Source organism: Megalops cyprinoides, chromosome 13 (assembly GCF_013368585.1).
Source record: "Megalops cyprinoides isolate fMegCyp1 chromosome 13, fMegCyp1.pri, whole genome shotgun sequence".
NCBI lineage: Eukaryota > Metazoa > Chordata > Actinopteri > Elopiformes > Megalopidae > Megalops > Megalops cyprinoides.
Window position 1 is genome coordinate 19,543,468 of NC_050595.1, and position 19,773 is coordinate 19,563,240.

General features: G+C 43.6%; 1 protein-coding gene across 2 annotated transcripts; it reads right to left on the bottom strand.

Annotated features, from left to right (window-relative positions):
* Positions 1 to 365: 365 nt before the first annotated feature.
* On the bottom strand, positions 366 to 19,289 carry LOC118787796 (alpha-protein kinase 3-like). Of its 2 annotated transcripts, XM_036543480.1 has the most exons (15): positions 18,877 to 19,289; positions 18,306 to 18,613; positions 16,705 to 16,743; positions 15,856 to 15,977; positions 14,606 to 14,723; positions 12,834 to 14,235; positions 5,642 to 7,589; positions 5,086 to 5,233; positions 4,251 to 4,378; positions 4,071 to 4,106; positions 3,244 to 3,518; positions 2,501 to 2,589; positions 1,726 to 1,943; positions 1,577 to 1,625; positions 366 to 1,294 (listed from the first exon to the last, which is right to left on the bottom strand). In XM_036543480.1, the coding sequence occupies exons 2-15, from the start codon at positions 18,440 to 18,442 to the stop codon at positions 946 to 948; spliced, it is 5,058 nt and encodes a 1,685-aa protein (XP_036399373.1). In that variant the 5' UTR covers positions 18,443 to 18,613; positions 18,877 to 19,289; the 3' UTR covers positions 366 to 945. The 2 variants fall into 2 exon arrangements, with proteins under 2 accessions (XP_036399373.1, XP_036399374.1); XM_036543481.1 differs by lacking the exon at positions 16,705 to 16,743.
* Between the last annotated feature and the right edge of the window lie 484 nt (positions 19,290 to 19,773).

Below are 19,773 nucleotides of genomic sequence, written 5' to 3' on the forward strand. Positions count from 1 at the left end.
TGCTCCGGGTAAGAGCTACTGCTACAAATCTTTAGCATCTGCTAAATAAATAAAGGATAATAATAAATACTACTGTCTTTCAAAATCTGTCCAACTGCAGGTTGTCATCCTCCATTCTTCACACTTAATTTTATTTTTTTTGATACAGACCTTAAGACTCCTGCAGGAAGGCTACATTCTAACAGGCACCACAACCTGTGCTGAGTGAGCTGACATTTTGTACATGGTGGTGCAGTAGTTAGGGCACTGTCTGTGGATTTAAATCCTGGGTTGGATACTATACTAAGATAATACCTCAAGGAAAGGCACTGTATGTGGTCATGCTTTATAAGGGCCTACTTATACTGTTAGAAAACATAAAAAAATATATTACTACTTATTATGTAGTTAATGTTTTCACTGTTGTTTTATACTAATTTTGTAACTAATTTCCAACCTGCTCATTATCGGCTTGCTTGTTTGAAAAATAAGCCATGCTCAATAGATAGTGTTGTATTTACCAATGGTTGTCTAACATAATAAGTGGACTCTTAGAATAAAGTGAGAGCCTATTCTTTACTTAAGTTCCTCCAGTAACAATCCAGCTGTATTAAAACTCAACAGAACGTGCAAAGAATAAAAGCTGCAAGCCTTTTACGTAGTAAAGGTGGGCACTTGGCAAAGAAATGATAATGCAGGTAATCATTGGTAACCTGGAACAGTAAATAACCTTTATCTATAAAACCTCAAGGCACAAGTGTTGGGTTTCCATGTCTTTCTCAATGTGGAGGAAATGCCACCCCTTCCACAGGGACAGGATCTCAGCTCACACCCAGCTATGTTGGGAAAGGACGTCATCAGACTGGGGAAATTGATTGGTCCAGTCGACCACATGGTTAAGAGGGAGAGAGAAAGAATGTGGCCGGTTTTTTGACGTCGACTTGCCCCCCTCCTGAAGCGCTCGCTCTAGCTCGTCTCCCCTGCTTTGGGAGTCTCCACAGCTTTCTGTTTGGGGGCAGATTTGGTGTCCCCCGATTCCGAGGCTTTCCTGGACACCTTGGGGCTGGAGCCGGCCTTGCGGACAGTCTGGGGGCTGTGGACCCCCTTCTTCTGCAGCTGTGGGCTGGACGATCCTGGGGCTGTCTTCCGGTTGAGCAGGGGGCTCCTGGAGCCCTTCATCTTGGCCGGCTGCTGCAGGGAGTCCATGGACTTGAGGATCCGCAGGCCCAGGAGGCCGCAGTAGTAGTTACACTGGTGCTGGGTAGCAAACTGCTCAAACACCTTTGGAGTGCCAGCCTCTGAGAGGCCCTGGTACCTGCAATGCAGAACCTGTCTTGAGTGCACAGAGACTAGACAGGAGAGGCTCCAGCGGTCTGCTGGAGGCTTTTTATACTTTAAACACTGCATATTCATGAGCTTTGAAGTGCTCCATGACAATCTGTTTTCATAAAGACCCCAACGAATGAAAACATTCATGAACATGAATGAAATTCAGAAAGAGTCTGCAAATCCGTAATGTATAACGTTTTCAGCATGGATCAGCTGTATGCACAAGTATAGTATTCAAATGGGTAAGCACAGACAAGGCAAGGCTTACCCCTTTGATTTGGTGGCAATTCCAATGTTTGTGATCTTCATGCCAACTCCTGAAACACAACAGAGACGAGCATGGTTTTGAGTTTTCGTTCCATCCTGCCACCCACACAAACTACCCTTAGCCTGCCTCTGTCTCTGAGCTGGATTTACCTTCCAGATGAGTGACCAACAGGTTTCCATTGGTCCACTGGTGGATCCAGTGCTGGAAGGTGCAACACTTCTGCTCCACCTCAGACCCAGTCCTCATGACCAGCCTCCCAGTGGAGTCTATCAGGCAGTACTTCAGGAAGACCCCGTTTAGGTCAGCCTCCACTGTGGCATAAGGGATGGTGTTTGCTGGCCGGTACATTAGGTACAGTGGAGTCACTCTGATTAAACCAAAAATAGACGGACAACAAGGTGAATGAGGGGGATGGGTGACACTTCTGACTTTTACACCTACACCTAAAAACACAAAACTCAATATTGTTCAGCAATTTTAAAAGAAGACAGAGTAAGTATGAGAGTAACTAAGCATGAGAGAAGGAAAAGGGAAAAAGACAAGAGAATAAAGAGAGAGAGGGAGTGAAAGGAGGAGGAGAAGACAGAGAGAAAGGGAACAAAAGAGAGTGAGAGTAGGAGAAGAAAAGGGTAGCAAAGGAGAGAAAAGGAAGAGTTAGAAGGAGAGTGAGGAAGAGAAAGAACGTGCAGTGTACTTAAACATACAAATATACAAATATACAAATTCAAGCACATTTAAACAATCAGTTCAAGGCAACATTGGGTTATGAGCAAAGCAGAAAATGAAACCTGAAACTTTGGCCTACCTGTTAGTGAAACTCAATGTTATCTGGGCTCCAAGTTAAGTTGGAGAGAGAAAGCTCTCCAATAAATGAATAAGGGATTAGTCATTGGTATGATTGAATATGAAATACTAATTACTCACTCTAGTGCAGGGCCAAAGTTCTCGATCACCCTCGCCTCAGCAGAGAAGACTTTGCAGTACTCACGCACTGTATTCTGTATTTTACAGTCCTGGAAGAGAAAAGGTTAAGATTCCCTCCAATCTCCTGGGTCAATGTGAAACAAAAAAAAACTGTGCTTTACAGCTCTTTATAACCTTGCACCAAATAAGGTGAATAGAGGTTTTACATAAAATGCACGGTTCTCATCCATGGTGCTTTTATGACGCAGCCAAGTTCCAGTAACCTCTCTCGCTGGAAACATGAGTGGGATTCTCACAGCTCGAGTTAGATGTGCCCTTTTTTCTTCACCTTCTCATTATTGGAGTTAATCTGGCAATCTGGATGCATTTAAATAGAAATATAGAAAATATAAAGGCCAACACTGAAGCATTTTGTAATGTTTTCCCATTTTCAAAGTGTGTTACTGTTAAATAAAGAGATCTTTAAAAGTCAAAAGTCTCTCTCTCTGACCAAGGAGAGGACCACTACAGCAGCATGAACAAGGGCATTGAAACAACACTAGAGAATATAACTTCCTGATTAATTACTTGTTATCGTAGGCCTCAGAACTGTGCTGCTGTCAGATTTTTCACTGAAGTCATCTTTAATTTTTTTTCTTCTTTTCCCTAAAGGAGTCAAAGCAACTAACATTTATCTGTACATTAGTGTGTTCAGATGGGCTTTCCCCTTGTGTGGTGCAGGAGCAGAGAGGGTTAGCACTCACCTGCTTGGTGATCTCCAGGTTCCTCTCAGCCAGGTTGTTTTCGTCTTTGATGCCGTAGGCAATGGGGTTGCGCACCTTAGCGATGCAGGTGGTGCCAGACTCGAAGATGGGCTCCAGGCCGTAGATGACCTTCATCCTGCAGGCTTTGCGGTTGCAGCCCTCCCCAATGTGCGCCTCCTCTGTCATTATGCGCCCGAAAAGCTTGTTCCCCCAGTTGCCAGGGTCCGCAAGGCCCTTGGTGAAGACCATCGGGGTCATCTCAATCTCCTCTCCCACTGAAAGTTTGACACAAGTGTGGGAAAACTTCAGCCCCTACCAGGTTTCATATGACCAGACAGGGAACCCTGATCCAATAACAGGAGTTCTGGAGATGCTTCTTGCTGTTACTCCAAACAAGCTCTTAACTACTTAATTGAATAAACTGTTGGGGAAATTTAATACCTAGTAATCAATTAATAAACATGCAGAAATTATTGATTCAGTGGCCTAATGTTAAGAGTGTCCGCCCTGATTTCACGATGTTGTGGGCTTAATCCCTTGGTGAAGTTGTACCAAAACTCCGAAAATATCCCTTGCCACTCTGCTTGGCAGTCTTGAATTAAAAGGCATGGATTGTCAGTAGAAGCACTGTCATTGATTTATACTATCCAGGGGGTGTTATTATACATCACAAGAGTTACACAAGAGATTTGGGACAAGCTTCAACCTTATGGGCCACCCGACTTGGTAACAGCTGTTGTTATCCACATGGCTCTGTCTGTACGTATATTAAATTGAAATGTTGTCAATGTGTTTGAATGATTAAAAAAGCAGCAGTCTCATCTTACCCTCCAAATCCTCTCTCAGAAGGAACTCGGACAATACTGAAGACAAGGAAAGAGGGAGAGAGAGACAGAGGAGGAAAAGGAGGAAACACAAATGAATCCCCTGAATGTCAAGAGAGATATTCTAAAATTCCTCATGCTCTAAAACTTGTCATTCTGTGATTCAGAGAAGGTGTAACCCACTGTCTGCGCTGAGTAAGAAGTCGGTCATGTCGGTCCCATATTCGTTCTTGATAGAGCAGGAGTACACACCGCAGTCTCGGCTTGACGTCTGGACGAGGGCCAGCGCCACCTGACTCTCGTCTCCGGCACTGGAAAATAAACAGGACGCTGAGAGGAGCCGCATACCCTCACCCGCACCCAAACAAAGATCCTGAGAGTCCCCAGATAGTCTGCATTTGTCCTGTGACGTTGTACAGCCACAAGGGGTCTCCAAGATGCACACGCCTACGGTGTATGTTCGGGTGTTCGGCTGATGCTGCAATTGATGGAACAGATGATTCTACTGAAAGGTACCCCCTGGTGACAGCCATAAATCACTCCGTGTTACTTTACACTTTGCCAGTCGGCTCTCGGTAAAGCTAAACTAACCTCTATGTGTCCTTGCTGAGACTTTTAAATTCAAATGTGCTCATACCTCTGCTATGAAGCTATGTGCTAAGAATGACAATCAGCAAATGACACTGCTGGACAATTCACTCTGAAGGTTTAATTAAAGCTGTTCTTCATATTGTCTTTTTGTATACTCATAGCATGGTGTATTCCTTCATCTAATCCTGTCAAGGAATGTATATTGTGCTCACACAAACTGTTTTATCATCAACACAACAATAAATAATAATGCCCATAACTAACAACAGTTGTACAATGGCTCATAGCCTGCTGACAATGACAAAGTTGACTTCCTAGGTATCCCAATGCTTTTATACTGTAAAAACCTTTGCTTATTATTGCATACATAAAGTTTTGTTTGTTTGTTTGTTTTGGACACTAAGGTCCCTGAAACTGATGGGTTTACCTCCTCTTCACCTCCGCGATCTCAACTTCATCTCGGCACCACTTGATCGTGGAGTCACTGAGCACATTGAAGAACTGGCACCAGAGCTTCAAGTGTCCCACTGCATCCGGGAAGGGCTCTCCCCTAATCTTTCGTATAACCTGAGGAGCTGGTGAGAGGGGGCAGGGCGGCGAGCGAGAGAGCGGAAAGAGAAGAGAGAGAGTGAGACGCGACAGGGACAACGAGGTAAAGATATATACTTTCTAAAGTTTCCGTTTCCTCTGATCGTATGCAGTATTTGATTTCAGCGTCTGAACTCCTTCCTCCTTCCAATCAACTCTGGCTGGCAAGACCACCCCTAACAGCATGAGTACAAAAAGCCATCCAGTGTCATTTCACAGCATTTTAGAGTTGCGACGTAAAAGCTTAGACAGAGATGTTTGTGCTCTTTTATCAGTGTTTATATATGGCTCATATTTTGACTGTTAAAAGACTACAGCACAGACTTTGAACGTGTCCTACAGTGTGTTACTACAAGCATTTTTTGGACAAAGGAATGAGAGGAAAGGCATCTTACCTTTGAAAGGGTTTAGCGTCTTCTCCTCTGCCGGCTTGAGGTTGGGTTTTGAGGTCTCCACGTCTTCTAGCACCTCCTCTGGGCGTTTGGGGACTTCCAGAGTGGCCTTCTTGCGGCCGAGAAGGGGCGAGCGTCTCTCAGTGGGTGGGGTCTGTTGCCCAGCGGATGGCTGCAGGAGAGCTGCCCTGCGGGACTGGCCAGGTGACAGGTAAGGGGCCTCCTGCTGGGGAGAAATTGTCTTCCTGTTTGCCGCCTCCTCCTTCTCCGCCCCCTCGCCTCCCTCTCCTTTTGATTTGGGGATGAAGATTTTGCGGCGGGCCCCAGAGGCCAGCTCCTCCGGGGTAGCAGAAGGAATGGGGGTCAGGCTGTCCCTCCTCTTCAGTTTGGGGCTGCTCTCGCATGATGGCACGGATGGCGGGGTGTCCACCCCAGTCCCTTCCTTGGACCTCTTCTCTCCTGACAGGGCGCTGTCCACAAGAATGGCAGGCACTGCCACCAGAGGAGCTTCCAAACCAGGCACGCCTTTTGATGCAAACCTCCGCAAAGTTGTGGGACTCAGCATGGGGACCTCTGGGCTCATAAAGCCGAGATTCTCAATGCTGGGCTTGTCTTTCTGGAGCTGATCCACAAAGGTCTGGGTCTCTTTTGGTTGCTTTTCTTTGCCTGGTTCTCTGGACACAACCATGGTACTGTCTGTCATGCCTGATTCTTTGTCACCTACGATCTTCTCTACAACTTCTCCTTCAGGGGCTTGGAGGCTGACCTCAACATCTTGCTCATTCTTGACTGCTTGAGCCAAAGTGACTGATAATTCCATCTCCTTGATCTCATCTTTAGAAGGCTGATTCTCAGGAGGGCTATCTGCACATGTGACAGAGATAGGAGGAACCACAAAAGCAGGCCCTTTGGGCTGTGCCTCCACTGAAGGCATAATAATACTAGGAGGTTTAGTATCATTGGTTTCAGTATCATACGAGAGAGCACTGTCTCCTGTGAGACATACATTTATTATTGGAATTGGAGCTGTGCTTATCTCTATGTGATGGTCACTGAGGTTTCCCTCTGTGGCCTTTTGATTGAATGTTCCTGCTTCTTGAACTTGCTGTGTTACTGTAGCAGGAATAGCCGCTGGAATGAGGTCTGTATCCCTTACGGCAATCGATAAGCTTGAGACGGAACCAGACTGCTCAGAGGCAGGTATATTGTCTACTAAAGATGGTGGCAGTTGTATGATATCTTTGGCTGGTGATTCCAAAACTTCTGTCTTTGGAATGCTGATTACTGTTTCTTCTGGAACATCTGTGATTCTGGATTCTAGAACCCTCACCTCTGGTATGCCCACCAGAGCTGCTTCCTGTTGCAAAACATCTGGAGGTTTTAATTCTACACCCACAGATTCACCAGTTGACCAGTGAACAGCATCTTCCTCCCCTTCTCCTTGTGTCTTCAAAATACTTTCAGTTTCTACTTTCCGAGCTCCACTATCTGCCCTCTCTTGTTCTTCTACTAAAACTCTCTCCTCTGCTAAGGCAGTAGAGTCAGCCTGGGTTTTCCAGAAGCTGCCATGTTCACTTTCCTCAACACTCTCTTTTACTTGCTCATCCTTCTGCTTCACCAAATCCTGAGCTATCCCAACGGAGCCAAGGCTGAAACCCTCAGGAGCGCTGTCCCTGTTCCCCGCGATTTCGAGACCCCACTTCTGTGGACCGGTCTCGGTTTTCGTGGAGGTGTCACCCGATTCCCCGGAATGAGGCTGTGTGCCATGTGTCAGTGCTCCGGGGGCAGTCTGGCCATGGCTGTGCACGGTGTTCATTTCACTGGCATCTGTGGTGGCATGCTCTCCAGCAGATGTAAACATTTCTGGTACTCCCACCTCACTCAGGGGTGCGACCATGTCCTGCCCAAGGGGTGCCTCATTCCTCTCTGTCTGCATATGTTCTTCTGCATCCTTGAAGCACAAACAATCACAGGCATTACGTGCTATCTATTAACACATACACACACACTATAGTTTATACTATATACATATATACATATACACACACACACACACACACACAGTATTACATTAACAATTCTATGTATATTCAAACAATTCTATGACACATTACGTTTTATAATAATTGGTCTATGCATAAAAAATGGCTGAAGCACATGACTGTAGTGATTTGTTAATACTTTCACTGCAACAGAAAAAGTTTAAATCATTTCTTGTGTGGTCCCATGTGACTGAGGGCTTTTAGCAGGATGCCTTTTGACTGCACAGCATTCTGTGCCTCTTATAGACCAGGGAAAATTGTTTCCCGTCATAAATCAGTTTTTAGAAGCAGTAAAAAGTCATAAATAATGGTTTTAAAATGGTGACAAAAACAGTTTTTTTCTGGATGTAACAGTCACGCATCCTTACAAACTCAATTAATGTAATGGCATTCTAAAAGTAAAAACCAAGCACTGACACCTTTAATAATATTTTTTCAGTAAATGACTGACATCTGTTTTGCAATCAATGTGTTTTGGGGTCGGGGAGGGGGTGTCAAAAAATATATACTCTCATATTTATGGTCTGGCAATATTTCACAACGATGCACATGGAGCACGGAGTCCACTTCATGTCAGAAGTAGTGTCACCTGCTCTACTGACTCTGCTTCACACTGCTTTTCTTCTGGGTGTTTCCCCACACCAAAACATGTTTAAAATCATCTGAGTTCCTTATTTCCTAAGCAGAAGTCATTTTAAGTTTCCCTGGCTGTGAACCATTTTCTTGGAACAAATGTTGCACAGCAAACCGGAACGCTAAAGCTGGAAGCCGTTTGGTTTCACTGCAGCAATCGCACAAGGCAGACCTGAAGGTATACAGTCTCACACACAGCACACACTGACTCATTACACTGTAGCGGTAATGTGGCAGTAATGACTGCAACACACCGGAACTGAAGACAAAGCTATCCCTTAGCATTTTAATTCTGCTCGGTTGGAAATTGATGTAATGGCTTTGGACTCCTCATCTTGCATCTGGGCTAAGCCTAGCCTCACGCAGGCAGAGGACTCGGGACTTTAATGACAAACTGAAAGAAACGGAGAAGATGGGTCTAAATATAGTGGGGTGACTCTCTTTTTCCATCTCGGCCCCTTGCCGTTGCGTGCCAGTTGCAGCAATTGAGAGAGGCCGCGCGGGCACCCTTAACGGCTGTCCGGTCCCCTGACCCAGCTGCATGTCTGAATCCCCTGCAGACCATTTATGTAACAGAAGAGCAGCACGCTGCTGCCCGGTGGAAGAGGATTTCCCTTGCCCAACTCAATGCCCTTCACCAGGGCTCCCCAGTCTCAACTAACCTGTGTGGGCTGTCTTCAATAAATCAATTGATCAACCAATCAACAAATCAATCAACTTATTTATCATCTGTCAAATGTTATGCTCTTCAATCAATCATTTGATAAATTGTTAAACAAAGAATAGCCATATAGCACTTGACCGATCACTTCTCATGTAAACAGTTCAATACACAGTTGACCTAACCCATTACCTTACTGTTTCACTGCAAGCTGTTATATGGACAGCTGGTTCTTCAGCAGAGAGAAAACAGAAAAAAAAAAAAAAAGAATTTTAGTGGTGAAAAAGTGTAAATTTCCCCGTGGTTCCTTACTAGCAACTGGACGTAAAAATTTAAACTTAAATCTGCTGATCTGGTGAAAAACACAGCTGAGCTTACATGGAAAATAAGTTTGTATCTGTTGCATCTTAAGAGTTTTCATGCTTAACTGCAAGTCTTAACGTACAGTTCATTTAACAACATTCATGTGAACCTGTTCAAAGAGCTGGTCCTGACCTGAGAGTACAGGCTGTGAACACCTCTGTCAGACTGTCCAAAGGTTTATGATGCAGACCGTGGATCTCCATCATCACAGAGAAGCAGCTTCCCACACTACAGTAAAGTCATAGTGCGGTGTCTAATGTGTTAATGCTAAGACTCTGAGCTGGTATAACACCTGCACCATTTACAAGCGCATAAAACTTTGGGCCTGGTTTCACAAACCTCAAGAATCATATGTCTTACATTAGAGGAGTACTAATGTCTGAAAACAGACCCATATAACAATAAATGACTGTGCAATTTAAGCAATTGGGATTAAAAAATATATAATTTGCATTAAAACAATAAATAAATACATTTGTTCAAATAATTGCTTCTTTTGGCAGTCAGTATTATGAGACTTTCAATAGTATATTTCAGTATATTTCAATATTATGCAATAAAGTGAAAATCACCAGACTGCACAAATGCAAAATCTACCAAGGCCGGTGTGTAACCTTTAAATATTCCTGATGGAATAATTTTCTATACAGTCAATGAGTACAGTGTGTTTTCAGGTGTTGTGGATGTTCATGTTTGTTTCTATTGTTAAGTCTCAGTGCCAAACACACTGAGTATTCCTCTAGTTGAGGGTACTTAACGTTAACTTCATCAATTTACATAATTTTGTAGTCCATTATCATCCAGTCATAATAGTGCCTTGAAGGAACAGCTTTCAAAATGTCCAAAACTACATTTTTTGCAACATTTCTTGCAAGACTGTATATCACTGCTAGTGTGATAAGAATATATTTGCCATGAAACTTTACGCAACAGGTTAGTGACCTTATGCAACGCAATCTATACACAGGAATGTAATTTTACTTTACAGAGGAGGAAACAAAAAGCTTGACCCTTCAAAGGGAGCTGCTGTGATGGAAAAAGAGTGAGAGAGGGCACGGTTCAGGGGCCGTGACTACTTAGATAGACCCCATTTATTAGGGGTTTTTTGCCATCTAGTGTTGGAGCAAATGTGCTGCTACTTTGTGGGGAGCTGCTCAGACATGACTGTTTCTGTAGGGGCTTAGTAGGAATAAAAACTAAACGAAACAAAATCAAGACGTATCTTGTTGAATATTACAACACTTTATAAATCCTTCGTGGACATACTATTGTCTATTCTGTACTTTGTATGACCAGTTGAACACTTGCAATTTTTATTTCAATTCCTATTGAATTTTCTTTTGTGGTGCCTTTTGTTGATGGGCCACAGTGGTTAACATCAACGCCCACAAACAAGACAATGAGCTGTGGTTCCATATTGTTGAAAAAAGCCACAAAAACATTCAGGCCAGCTGCAAAATATGTGTGAATCTGTTTTAAGAATTGTGAGACACTCCACTGGCTTGCACATAGTCTTTTAATCTTATGTAAACATGGCAGACGGCTGGCGAAATTCGTAGGAAATTAACACCATGGAGGCTGATACAATCACTGTGTCATATGTCACCTCAGCACTGAGGGAGAGACCATATGCTGGAGTGACATTACTGAACCAATCATTCATGCTGCCTTTCAGAGAGATAAAAAGAGAGAGGAAGTCACATTTTTAAAAACTGTAAAATGATACACAAGTAGGGAACACAAGTAGACTTCTATTGTGCAGGCAAATGTACTGGAAAAAATTAAGTGGAGATATTAAGCTGCAGTTTACTGTTCCTTCCTGCATACAATATACTGATACAGCCCGATTTTGTTACCCAGAAACAGAATATGATATAGTGTAATATAGCTCTTTCAGATTATCATTAGTCACAATACATATGGTAGCATGATAGATGTTCATTCTCTTATGGACCGTATTTTGGCAACATTCAAACGTAATAAATTAAAAATGCCATTTTTCAAGATCATCATGGGCCTCAGCACTTACTTCAAAATGATGTAACAATGTTGCTATTAAGGATCATTTTCAAGTACTGTTTTACCATTCATGTCTTTGTTTAAGAATTGCTTTTGGCTTAAGGCCTATTTGCAGTTCTGTTCTTTGCCATTGTTACTGGTCAACATGATGGTTACAGGAAGAATTTTATTTTTAAAATCAAGAATATGGTTGACCAGCAGTAACCCTGCAAATGCAAAGCCGTGTGTGTGGTCACTTTGCTAGAAATCCTCATGTGCTCACTGGCCTACATTCTCTCGTACATCCAGGCGTGCATGAAGGAAGCATTTATTTTAAGGTGCTTTGCGACAGTGAGGAATTCGGACAATGTAAAGAGGTGCTTCTTGGCTGTGAGGTCTCGCCCCTGCGATCAGCACCTATCCTCTGTAAGGCCAGACTGTTGGGCCTCTGGTCTTCCCAGCTTCACCCTTGTCTGCCTTTCAGGAATGTTATTCCGGCAGCACAGAGCACAAGACTCTCATGCTTTCTTTTCGGTGCAACTTGAACACATATGGTCTCGTTATGACTCGAAAGTAGTACGAGTGGAGTTTCGTCACGAAACCCTTACACAGACACAGGCACCGGTGCAGCCACAGCATGCAACACACAAGACTTTTTACTTTCACTTCCTGCTTTTATTTTACTCACTGTGAATCAGAAAGCCTCTTTCTGTTACACCACAGTTGTAAACTTGTTTCAGTTCCAAGCCAATGAGAGTGTTTAAATTGTCTGAGTGACCCCAGTTGCATGTCACATGGCATTGTTCTGAACCGCTGATGATGCATTGAAACTCCAGCCCTCCCTGCAAACTGCGTACAATAAAAAAGTAAAGAAGAAACAATACCCACACACTGCAAAGCACCCCAAGCAGTGCTCTTTTGTTTTCAGCTTCAGTGATGTTTCGACCACTGGGGCCTTGACGATGGAGTGATTTTTGGGTTTGAAGTCTACAACGGTCGAAACGTTGCAGATGCCAGGACTGTGAGACAATGCTCCGATTCCTCATCATGTTGCCCTAATGGTACTCACCTAATGCACCTAGTACTCACCTGTCACCTGTGCTATAGCTGTGCATATTTAATATTTTGGCACAGTGAAAACATCACCAGCCAGACCTGCAGCGGCTCTGTCCCTGCTAATGCCTGCCCTGTGAAGTGCAGGATTTCGGAAAGCTCTGGTGTAAATGCAGATGGAGGACGAACCTCAGGATTGCTACCTAAGACTTGAGTTCTGTACATTTCACAGCTCCGTCCTTTCCAGGGTGTGTAATGAACACTGGGAAAAGCTATGTGTCGCCCCGGCCAGGCCATGTGTCATTCAGCTCATGTCTCGTCACACAAACGCGTGCTTGTTCCCACTAAAAATAACCTTCAAGTGCTTGCTGTGTTACTTGGCTCCAAATGAAAAAGAGAAAAAAAACAACCCATGAGCTCTGAGGAGCGACCGCAGGGAACTCACCTCACAAAGTGGTGACGGTCGGGGCGGGGTCTCGCAGGTCATCTCCAGGAAGCCTCTCGTTTTGTCTGCACCCACCTCACCCCCGCCCGGTTCGTGCAGGAGACGAGACATCACTGCCTTGCCCTCCCCAGGTTCCATGCTCTTTGTAACTGTATCCCCCTGGACGTGTTCCTTCAAGCCCTGTCCTTCCTGCATCCTGGCAGTGTCTGACTGCTCCTTAGTTTTAAAATATGGTGGAGAAATGCTTAATCGTGCGTCACCTGCAGTAAGCTTCTCCTCCGCTTGCATTTGCGTGGTTTCTTCCATAGAATTGAAGTCCTCAGTCTGGTCTTCCCTCTCCCACTGATGTGTCTGTGGGTAGGGCTGAGGCTCTGATGAGAAGGCTGGAGGATCGTGTGCCATTTCTGGGGTGTCCTCAGCTTTGTTGCCCCTATCTTTATTATTCTTACTTCCAAAGAACATGTCCCTGAGAGAAAAGAAGACAGAGGAGAGGGGGGTTTGGCTGTGTGGTGGCTCCAGTTCTTTGCTTGCAGTTGGCTGCACCTCTGCTTTTACCTCCGGAACAGCAGAGCTCTGAACCACCTGTCCCAAGGACTCTGTTTGTCTGTCTGCTGTCTCTTTCCCTGCAGGTACTTGGTTGACCGTAGTGTCCACTTCCATGACCTCCTCTGGTGGGTTCTGCTTGTCCTTGGAGACCTCAAACTGTGAGGACTCGGTGAGATACTGCGCCAGACTCATCCCTCCCTCAGTCCTGGCTTCACTCTCGCCTCCCGAACCTTGCTCCGCACTGCCTCCACCCTTCCCACCGTCCACCCCATTGGAGATCTTTGGCCTCTTTTTGGCAAGGGGATCTTTTGGCGGACGTCTGGTGGTGACTATCTCCACCATCTCGTAGATGTATGTGGGGCCCTCACTGCCGTTCTCTTGCGCAGCCTCCTGCTGTGCCTCTGAGCCGGGCGTGCTCCTGGGGTCGGCGGGAAACCCGTTGGGAATCTCCGGTGCGGCCGCCAACAGCTCCGCCCCGCTCTCTGCGACGCCCTCGCGCAGCCTGGCCTCTGCCTCATCCTCCTGGGCGCTCTTCTTGGCCTCGGCCTCCCCGTCGTGCGGAGTGGAGGGCGAGCGGAGCCCCGCCTCGCCGGGAGACCTGCGCTTCCTCTGTGGGCGCTCCGGGCTGATGGTCCGCAGCTGCTCCAGCGGGGCCAGCACGTTCTCCTTCCCCTTCCTGCGGCTCTCCTCCAGCTCCTTCTTCTTGAGGCTGGCCTTCTGCTTCAGCTTGGCGAAGAACCGCTGGTGGATCTTGTACTCGTTCATGGTGCCCACCTCTAGCACCCCTGAGCAGGACACAATGCCCTTGCTGTTGCGGGCGGAGGCCTGGTAGATGGCTGCATCTTCTACAGTGCAACTGCAAACAGAGAAGAAAAGCAAGAGACTTCAAGAGGCTTCTTTATCAGACTATGGGTATTTATCTTCTGAATATGAGTGGTCCATCGATTTACCCATGCTGGTTTAATTTATTAATGTAAGAATCTTGCTTGGAATTTCCTTCTGCTATACAATAAATTAAAACTTTCACAAATGTAACACAATGTTATGATATATGATTTCAAAACTTTAAAGGTTGATTTGTGCAACCTATTCATAGTGTAGACAAAACATTTTAATTAACCTCCTGAAATATCAATAAAAGCAATGAATTAAAATACAATAAAAAGATTAACCTGAACATTAAGCCACTGAACAGTGTCAGTTCTTGCGTTTGTTACAGTACGTACTTATAAATGTGCAGTGTGTGGGTGTTTCCATTGCGGAATATTTCGTATTTGGGGAGGCCGCAATATCGATCCATCTCCATATCGTCTTTGTACCAGGTCAGTTCAGGAACTGGGTACCCTGGAGAGAGTCAGCAATGAGGATGACATTCCAGTTAGCCCTAGAAGGAATCTGGGTTTGCTGTATGAGAAAAAGGCCCCAGGAAATGTGTTTGGTAAGAAAGTTATGCTGTTTAGAAATCGGGAGATACTAAATGCACCCACTGGGCACGCACACCCATGATGCATTGTGAAAACAGCTGAACAGTGCCGAGTGGAGCCTAAGTGCTCATTAAGTCCAGTCAGAAAGTTTGTGAACGACCTGCAGTCAACTTTCTACCAGACTAGCTAGCACACTGTAAAGGGGTTGGAATGTAACATTATCCCACAATTGCTGGTGTGATGTTTCAAGTTTACATTTTGAGGAATTATATTCTGCTCTCCCTTGTGGGCTGAAATGCTGACTGTTCACGCAATACATCATGGGTATGCATGCTCAGTGGGTGATTTTAGTATCTCCCTTAGATATCAGACTTTCCATTGAGAGTTAAGCAGTGTTCTGACTCATATCATTTTTTCAAAATCTTTTAAAATGTTAAATATATTCGGGGAAAATGTGAAAATGCAAAGAAAACTCTAGCAGTTTCACTGCTTGTTCTTAATTTATGTTCTCATAAAATATTCTGTCAAATATGAATTCATTAACAGTAATCTTGTGATTTAAAAAAGAAAGAACTTGTATGGGGTCAAGTCCTCTCCTCTCCTCTATGGTTCCTAGACAATATCATCATGCTGTGTGTCATGTCCCAGCCAAGGGGATTAGTCCAGTTCTTTACTGGTCTCTTCTGTAATTCTGTGGTTTAAGATAGATCAGGACATTTGTTTTCACCTGGATGAGTTCCAAGCTGAAACCTACCTGTGATAACTGATAAGGTTCTTTTTCTGTCATGGCCTATTCATAGCTTTAACAACCAACAATTTTCATGCATATTGTTTTTCCCAAATAATACTGTACTGACTGTTTTTTATATTTGGCAGGAATTTCATAATAATTAGTCTGTATTTTGTCTTGAGATAAATCTCCGATTTTAACAAGTGCTTTTATTTTAGAATTAGGATCTTAAGGCTGAATTGACTATGTTTTACACAAGCCACAAGAAATGTGAAATATATAGACTCAGCCTGAGAATGGGTAGCATACGGACAGACTGTACCTGTAACCACACAGCTGAACTTGACATTGGAGTCCTCAGACACCGCCCTGGATTTCAAGGTGGTCTCAAACGCTGGCTGTGTCTCTTCCGTCAGCTGTGCCATCACACTGCAGAGTGTGCTCCTGGAAAAGAGACAGGAATGCTGTCAAAGCTGGGACCTTAAAAAATGTTCTGAACCCTGAAAATCTCCAGGTCAGCAGTTTGACCCCTGCTTTTCCAGGTAAGTAAGATCACAAATCATTTCAATGAATTCAGTTCCACACATGGGGAACGCAATTGGGGATGAGGGAGGAAGTACATTTTGTGCAACCAATCAAAGAAAAGGGTGTATTATTATTGTTACTCATTATTCGAAGTATTATTATAGAATGTTATCCACATGTAAGAGATGGGGGTGCATTAATTTACAGACAAACTTTGAAAGAGATGCAAGAAGTTTTTACATAGAACTGGCATTCCAAAAAAAATGTTGTTTAAAAATTCAGCTCTTGCAAAGTTTTTCAGCTTGCAGAAATAATAGAGGCCAAAAATCAAACGTTGATGTATGAAAAATGACCTGCCTCACTCTGTAGTGTATCCTAGTCATCTTATTACTATAGCATTTCCAGCCCTGCATCAGCTAATTTGGCACTACCCTATCTTCATGTCAGTTTAAAAATATTAGCTGAAATGTGGTTTGTCTTCATAAAGTCTGTTAGCATGGCCCAAAAACAGTTGGAAGTTCTTTTTTTCAAGTCAGTTGCATCTTGACAGGGGAAGAATAGTATTAGCATGGGGGTCAAACAGGCAATTCCTTACTTAATGCGAGTCAGACGTTAGTCGATATTAATATTTAAAAGTATGGATTACCTCGATGGCTTGTAGCAAGAATACCTGTGACTGGTGTAGCTATGCAGAGAGAAGGCAAACAAAGGCAGCTTATCAGGAACAGACACATTGATGCATTAATCTTTGTGAATTTATTTCATACAGGCAGCCGTGCCCTGTATGTGGCATCATGAAGTATCTCTGTTACATTAATTGCTGTTCTTTTTTTCCAAAGCAATTTTCAGTGCATGTCGGATGAGTAATCGGATCCTGGCTCTCTTGCCACGTTAATTCTAAATCGAGTTCCTACAATCAGAGCGGACATCTGTAATAGCACTGATTTTGGGTGTACTCCAGTAGGCCTAAAGGCTGATCTCAAATTCACGACCGCTATATGACACACATTTAGAAACAAAGATACTTCTGACCTCCTGGCTGTAAGATCCCCATCCTTTTATGTGGTCCATATTATTCAGTAATTATTTTATATGTTTTATATATTATTTCATGGGCTTAATACAATGCATACTGGTATGCATTTCAACAGCATGAGGGCATGCAGATGCGTTACGAAAGCAACGCTTTGAGAAGCTTGGGTCACGGGCACATTAAAACAACACATCTCAGGCATTCCAGCTGAACGTCAGTGGCGTAAAGATATACAGATATATGGTATAATGATAATATGTGTGTAACATGTCTTCCGTCTATCGTACGTAACCCCCCCCCCCCCCCACTAGCCAGTTGTTATGCAACTATCATGAACAGCTTTCCACTTGGTGGACCGAATTAAATCTGCAACCGCTCTGAATAGCTTGTGAAACATACAAACAAAGAATAAAACTGAAAAACAGCTATTAACTCAGGCTATAGAGAAAGGAAGACACTTTTATAGTTTAAAAATGTAACATTTTGTTACTGAATTTGCCAAGTATGTTTACAATTAGAAGTAGGTATCACTCTACCCTTATTCATGTTACGACAATCTATAAACAAACACTCATCAACAACAATAAAGAAAATTAAAAGAGCACGTGTTTATAAAAATGCAGGACATACATTTTTGTTTTATTATGGGCTTACACTTATAATTGACTATAGCTATATGCGAAAACTGATACTTCAAAGGGGGATAATAAAAACAGTTTCCTTTGTGGTCTCATTTACATATTTTTTACACTTGAAAATGAATGAAAGTTTTGTCGTCGTCGTTAACAGTTAACATGACGTTTCAACAGTCCCAAGAGCTTATGCAGTGAGATACAATTTATTTTTAAACGACTGACCTTCGCGTGCATCTTTTTCACTAGCTACTGACTGTCCCTTGTCAACTGTGATTTAACATTTTATTGCGGCTCTTATTAAGAATGGCACTTAAACTGAAAGCACGGGGGGGGGGGGGGTCATCAGTTCTATGAAAAAAACCACTGTCATTGCTAATGGAGAAATAATTTAGTGAAGACCATGATATCCTTAAATAATAAGGGAATCCCAGAGTTACAACTGGTATAAACGTGTCTGGTCTGTTAAAATCACGTTCATACTTAGCAGTGACACCACTCAGATTAAAATAAATGAACCATCAATGCCCTAGGAATCGAGTTCCAAAATTGTAGTGCAGAGAGGAAGTGGATAGGCTCTACCTGTTCTCCGGCCTGACATTATGCAGATAGTTTCGGCTGTCGACTCTGGCGCTCGGTGGGGGAACATCTTCCTCATTTATGCTGACGGACCTCCCGTTTCCAGAGAAAGAGCGAGTCATCGGCCTTCGGAAGCTCATTTTCCACGGTGCAGGTAGTACCACAAATCACGGGTCGCAAGAGAAACGCAAAAAGTATTCTCACGGCGGCTGTCTGATGTCTTTCCGCTCAACTAAAATAAAGGTTCAGTCTAGCTTTTTCTCACAATCCAAGTTCAGATGTGCAGTATCCCGTGCTGTTCTGACAGCCACCTTGAAAAGGAAAAAGAAAACACTTCAAAATTAGCCATAATACAACAACTTCTTTACTGTAGCAATTGATGAATATAAAACAACAGGAATAAATGCACAGACTACTGACTTTCCTCTACTGGTTGAGTAGTTACATTAAGTTATCCTACCTGCTCTCCGAAAAGAGCGTCGCTATTTAGTCTATATTGCCTTCATAATGAGTTAATCCTATGCAGATGCAGTTTTACTGAGGGAATTTCTCAGGAACGACTCAATAAACTTACCATTCATGTGTTTCTGGTTGTTCCTTTGAGTTAGCCTGCTCTCCCGGCGCAAAGCTCTGCAACTGTCAATCAAGCATGAGCACGCGCTGCCAGTGTAACACTATTTATAGTAGGCCCACAAATAGGCGCAAGTCCCCATCACAGTTTCCAAAAACTAGCCCTCGGGCCGCTGTCTAGAGCTAGGATACATCGCAAGGAAACCAAGGAACAACTCAAAGCTGCTCCGCGGACAATAATTGAAAACTCAGAATATTAATTTTTAAAAATCCAGCTTCCTTTCAAAAGATATCCATAGACCATTTGGGGAAACAACAGTTAATCAGCTTCGAAGCTGACAAAGAACGGACATCTCTCGAACTGATAAGCCTCCCAAATGTTTACAGGCATGACAGGATTCACAACAGGTCATGACAGCAGCCTGGGAAAGCTGTCTATTGCAAAACGCGCACTTGTGTTCCAGCAATGCTGAGAGGTTTGCGTCACTGGCTGACGCTTAACTCCACTTTGGACAAAAAGCAGGCCTGGACTTTCATGAGGACGACATCTCATATGATCCTGTCAATCAGTATTAGGACACCACCCTTGAAAGCCCATTAATATGAGCCATAAATTCTGGTCACGCTGGTTTATTTTTCCAAACATAAAAGTGCTTTGGTTACACTGACCCAACACAGAAGGACACTGAATCCCAGGAACTCCCTGGGCTAACAAATAATTCCATGGGCTGAACAATTTGTTATTTAACCTTTTATGTACCAGTAAATTCGATGTACATATACACTGTGGGGTGATCTCTTGGATATTCAGATATTTAAAAACACAAGTCTAATCAAATTTCAAAACTTCAAAACATGTCTGTGATTTGGGTGAAAATACTGGTGAAAAACCAACAACACC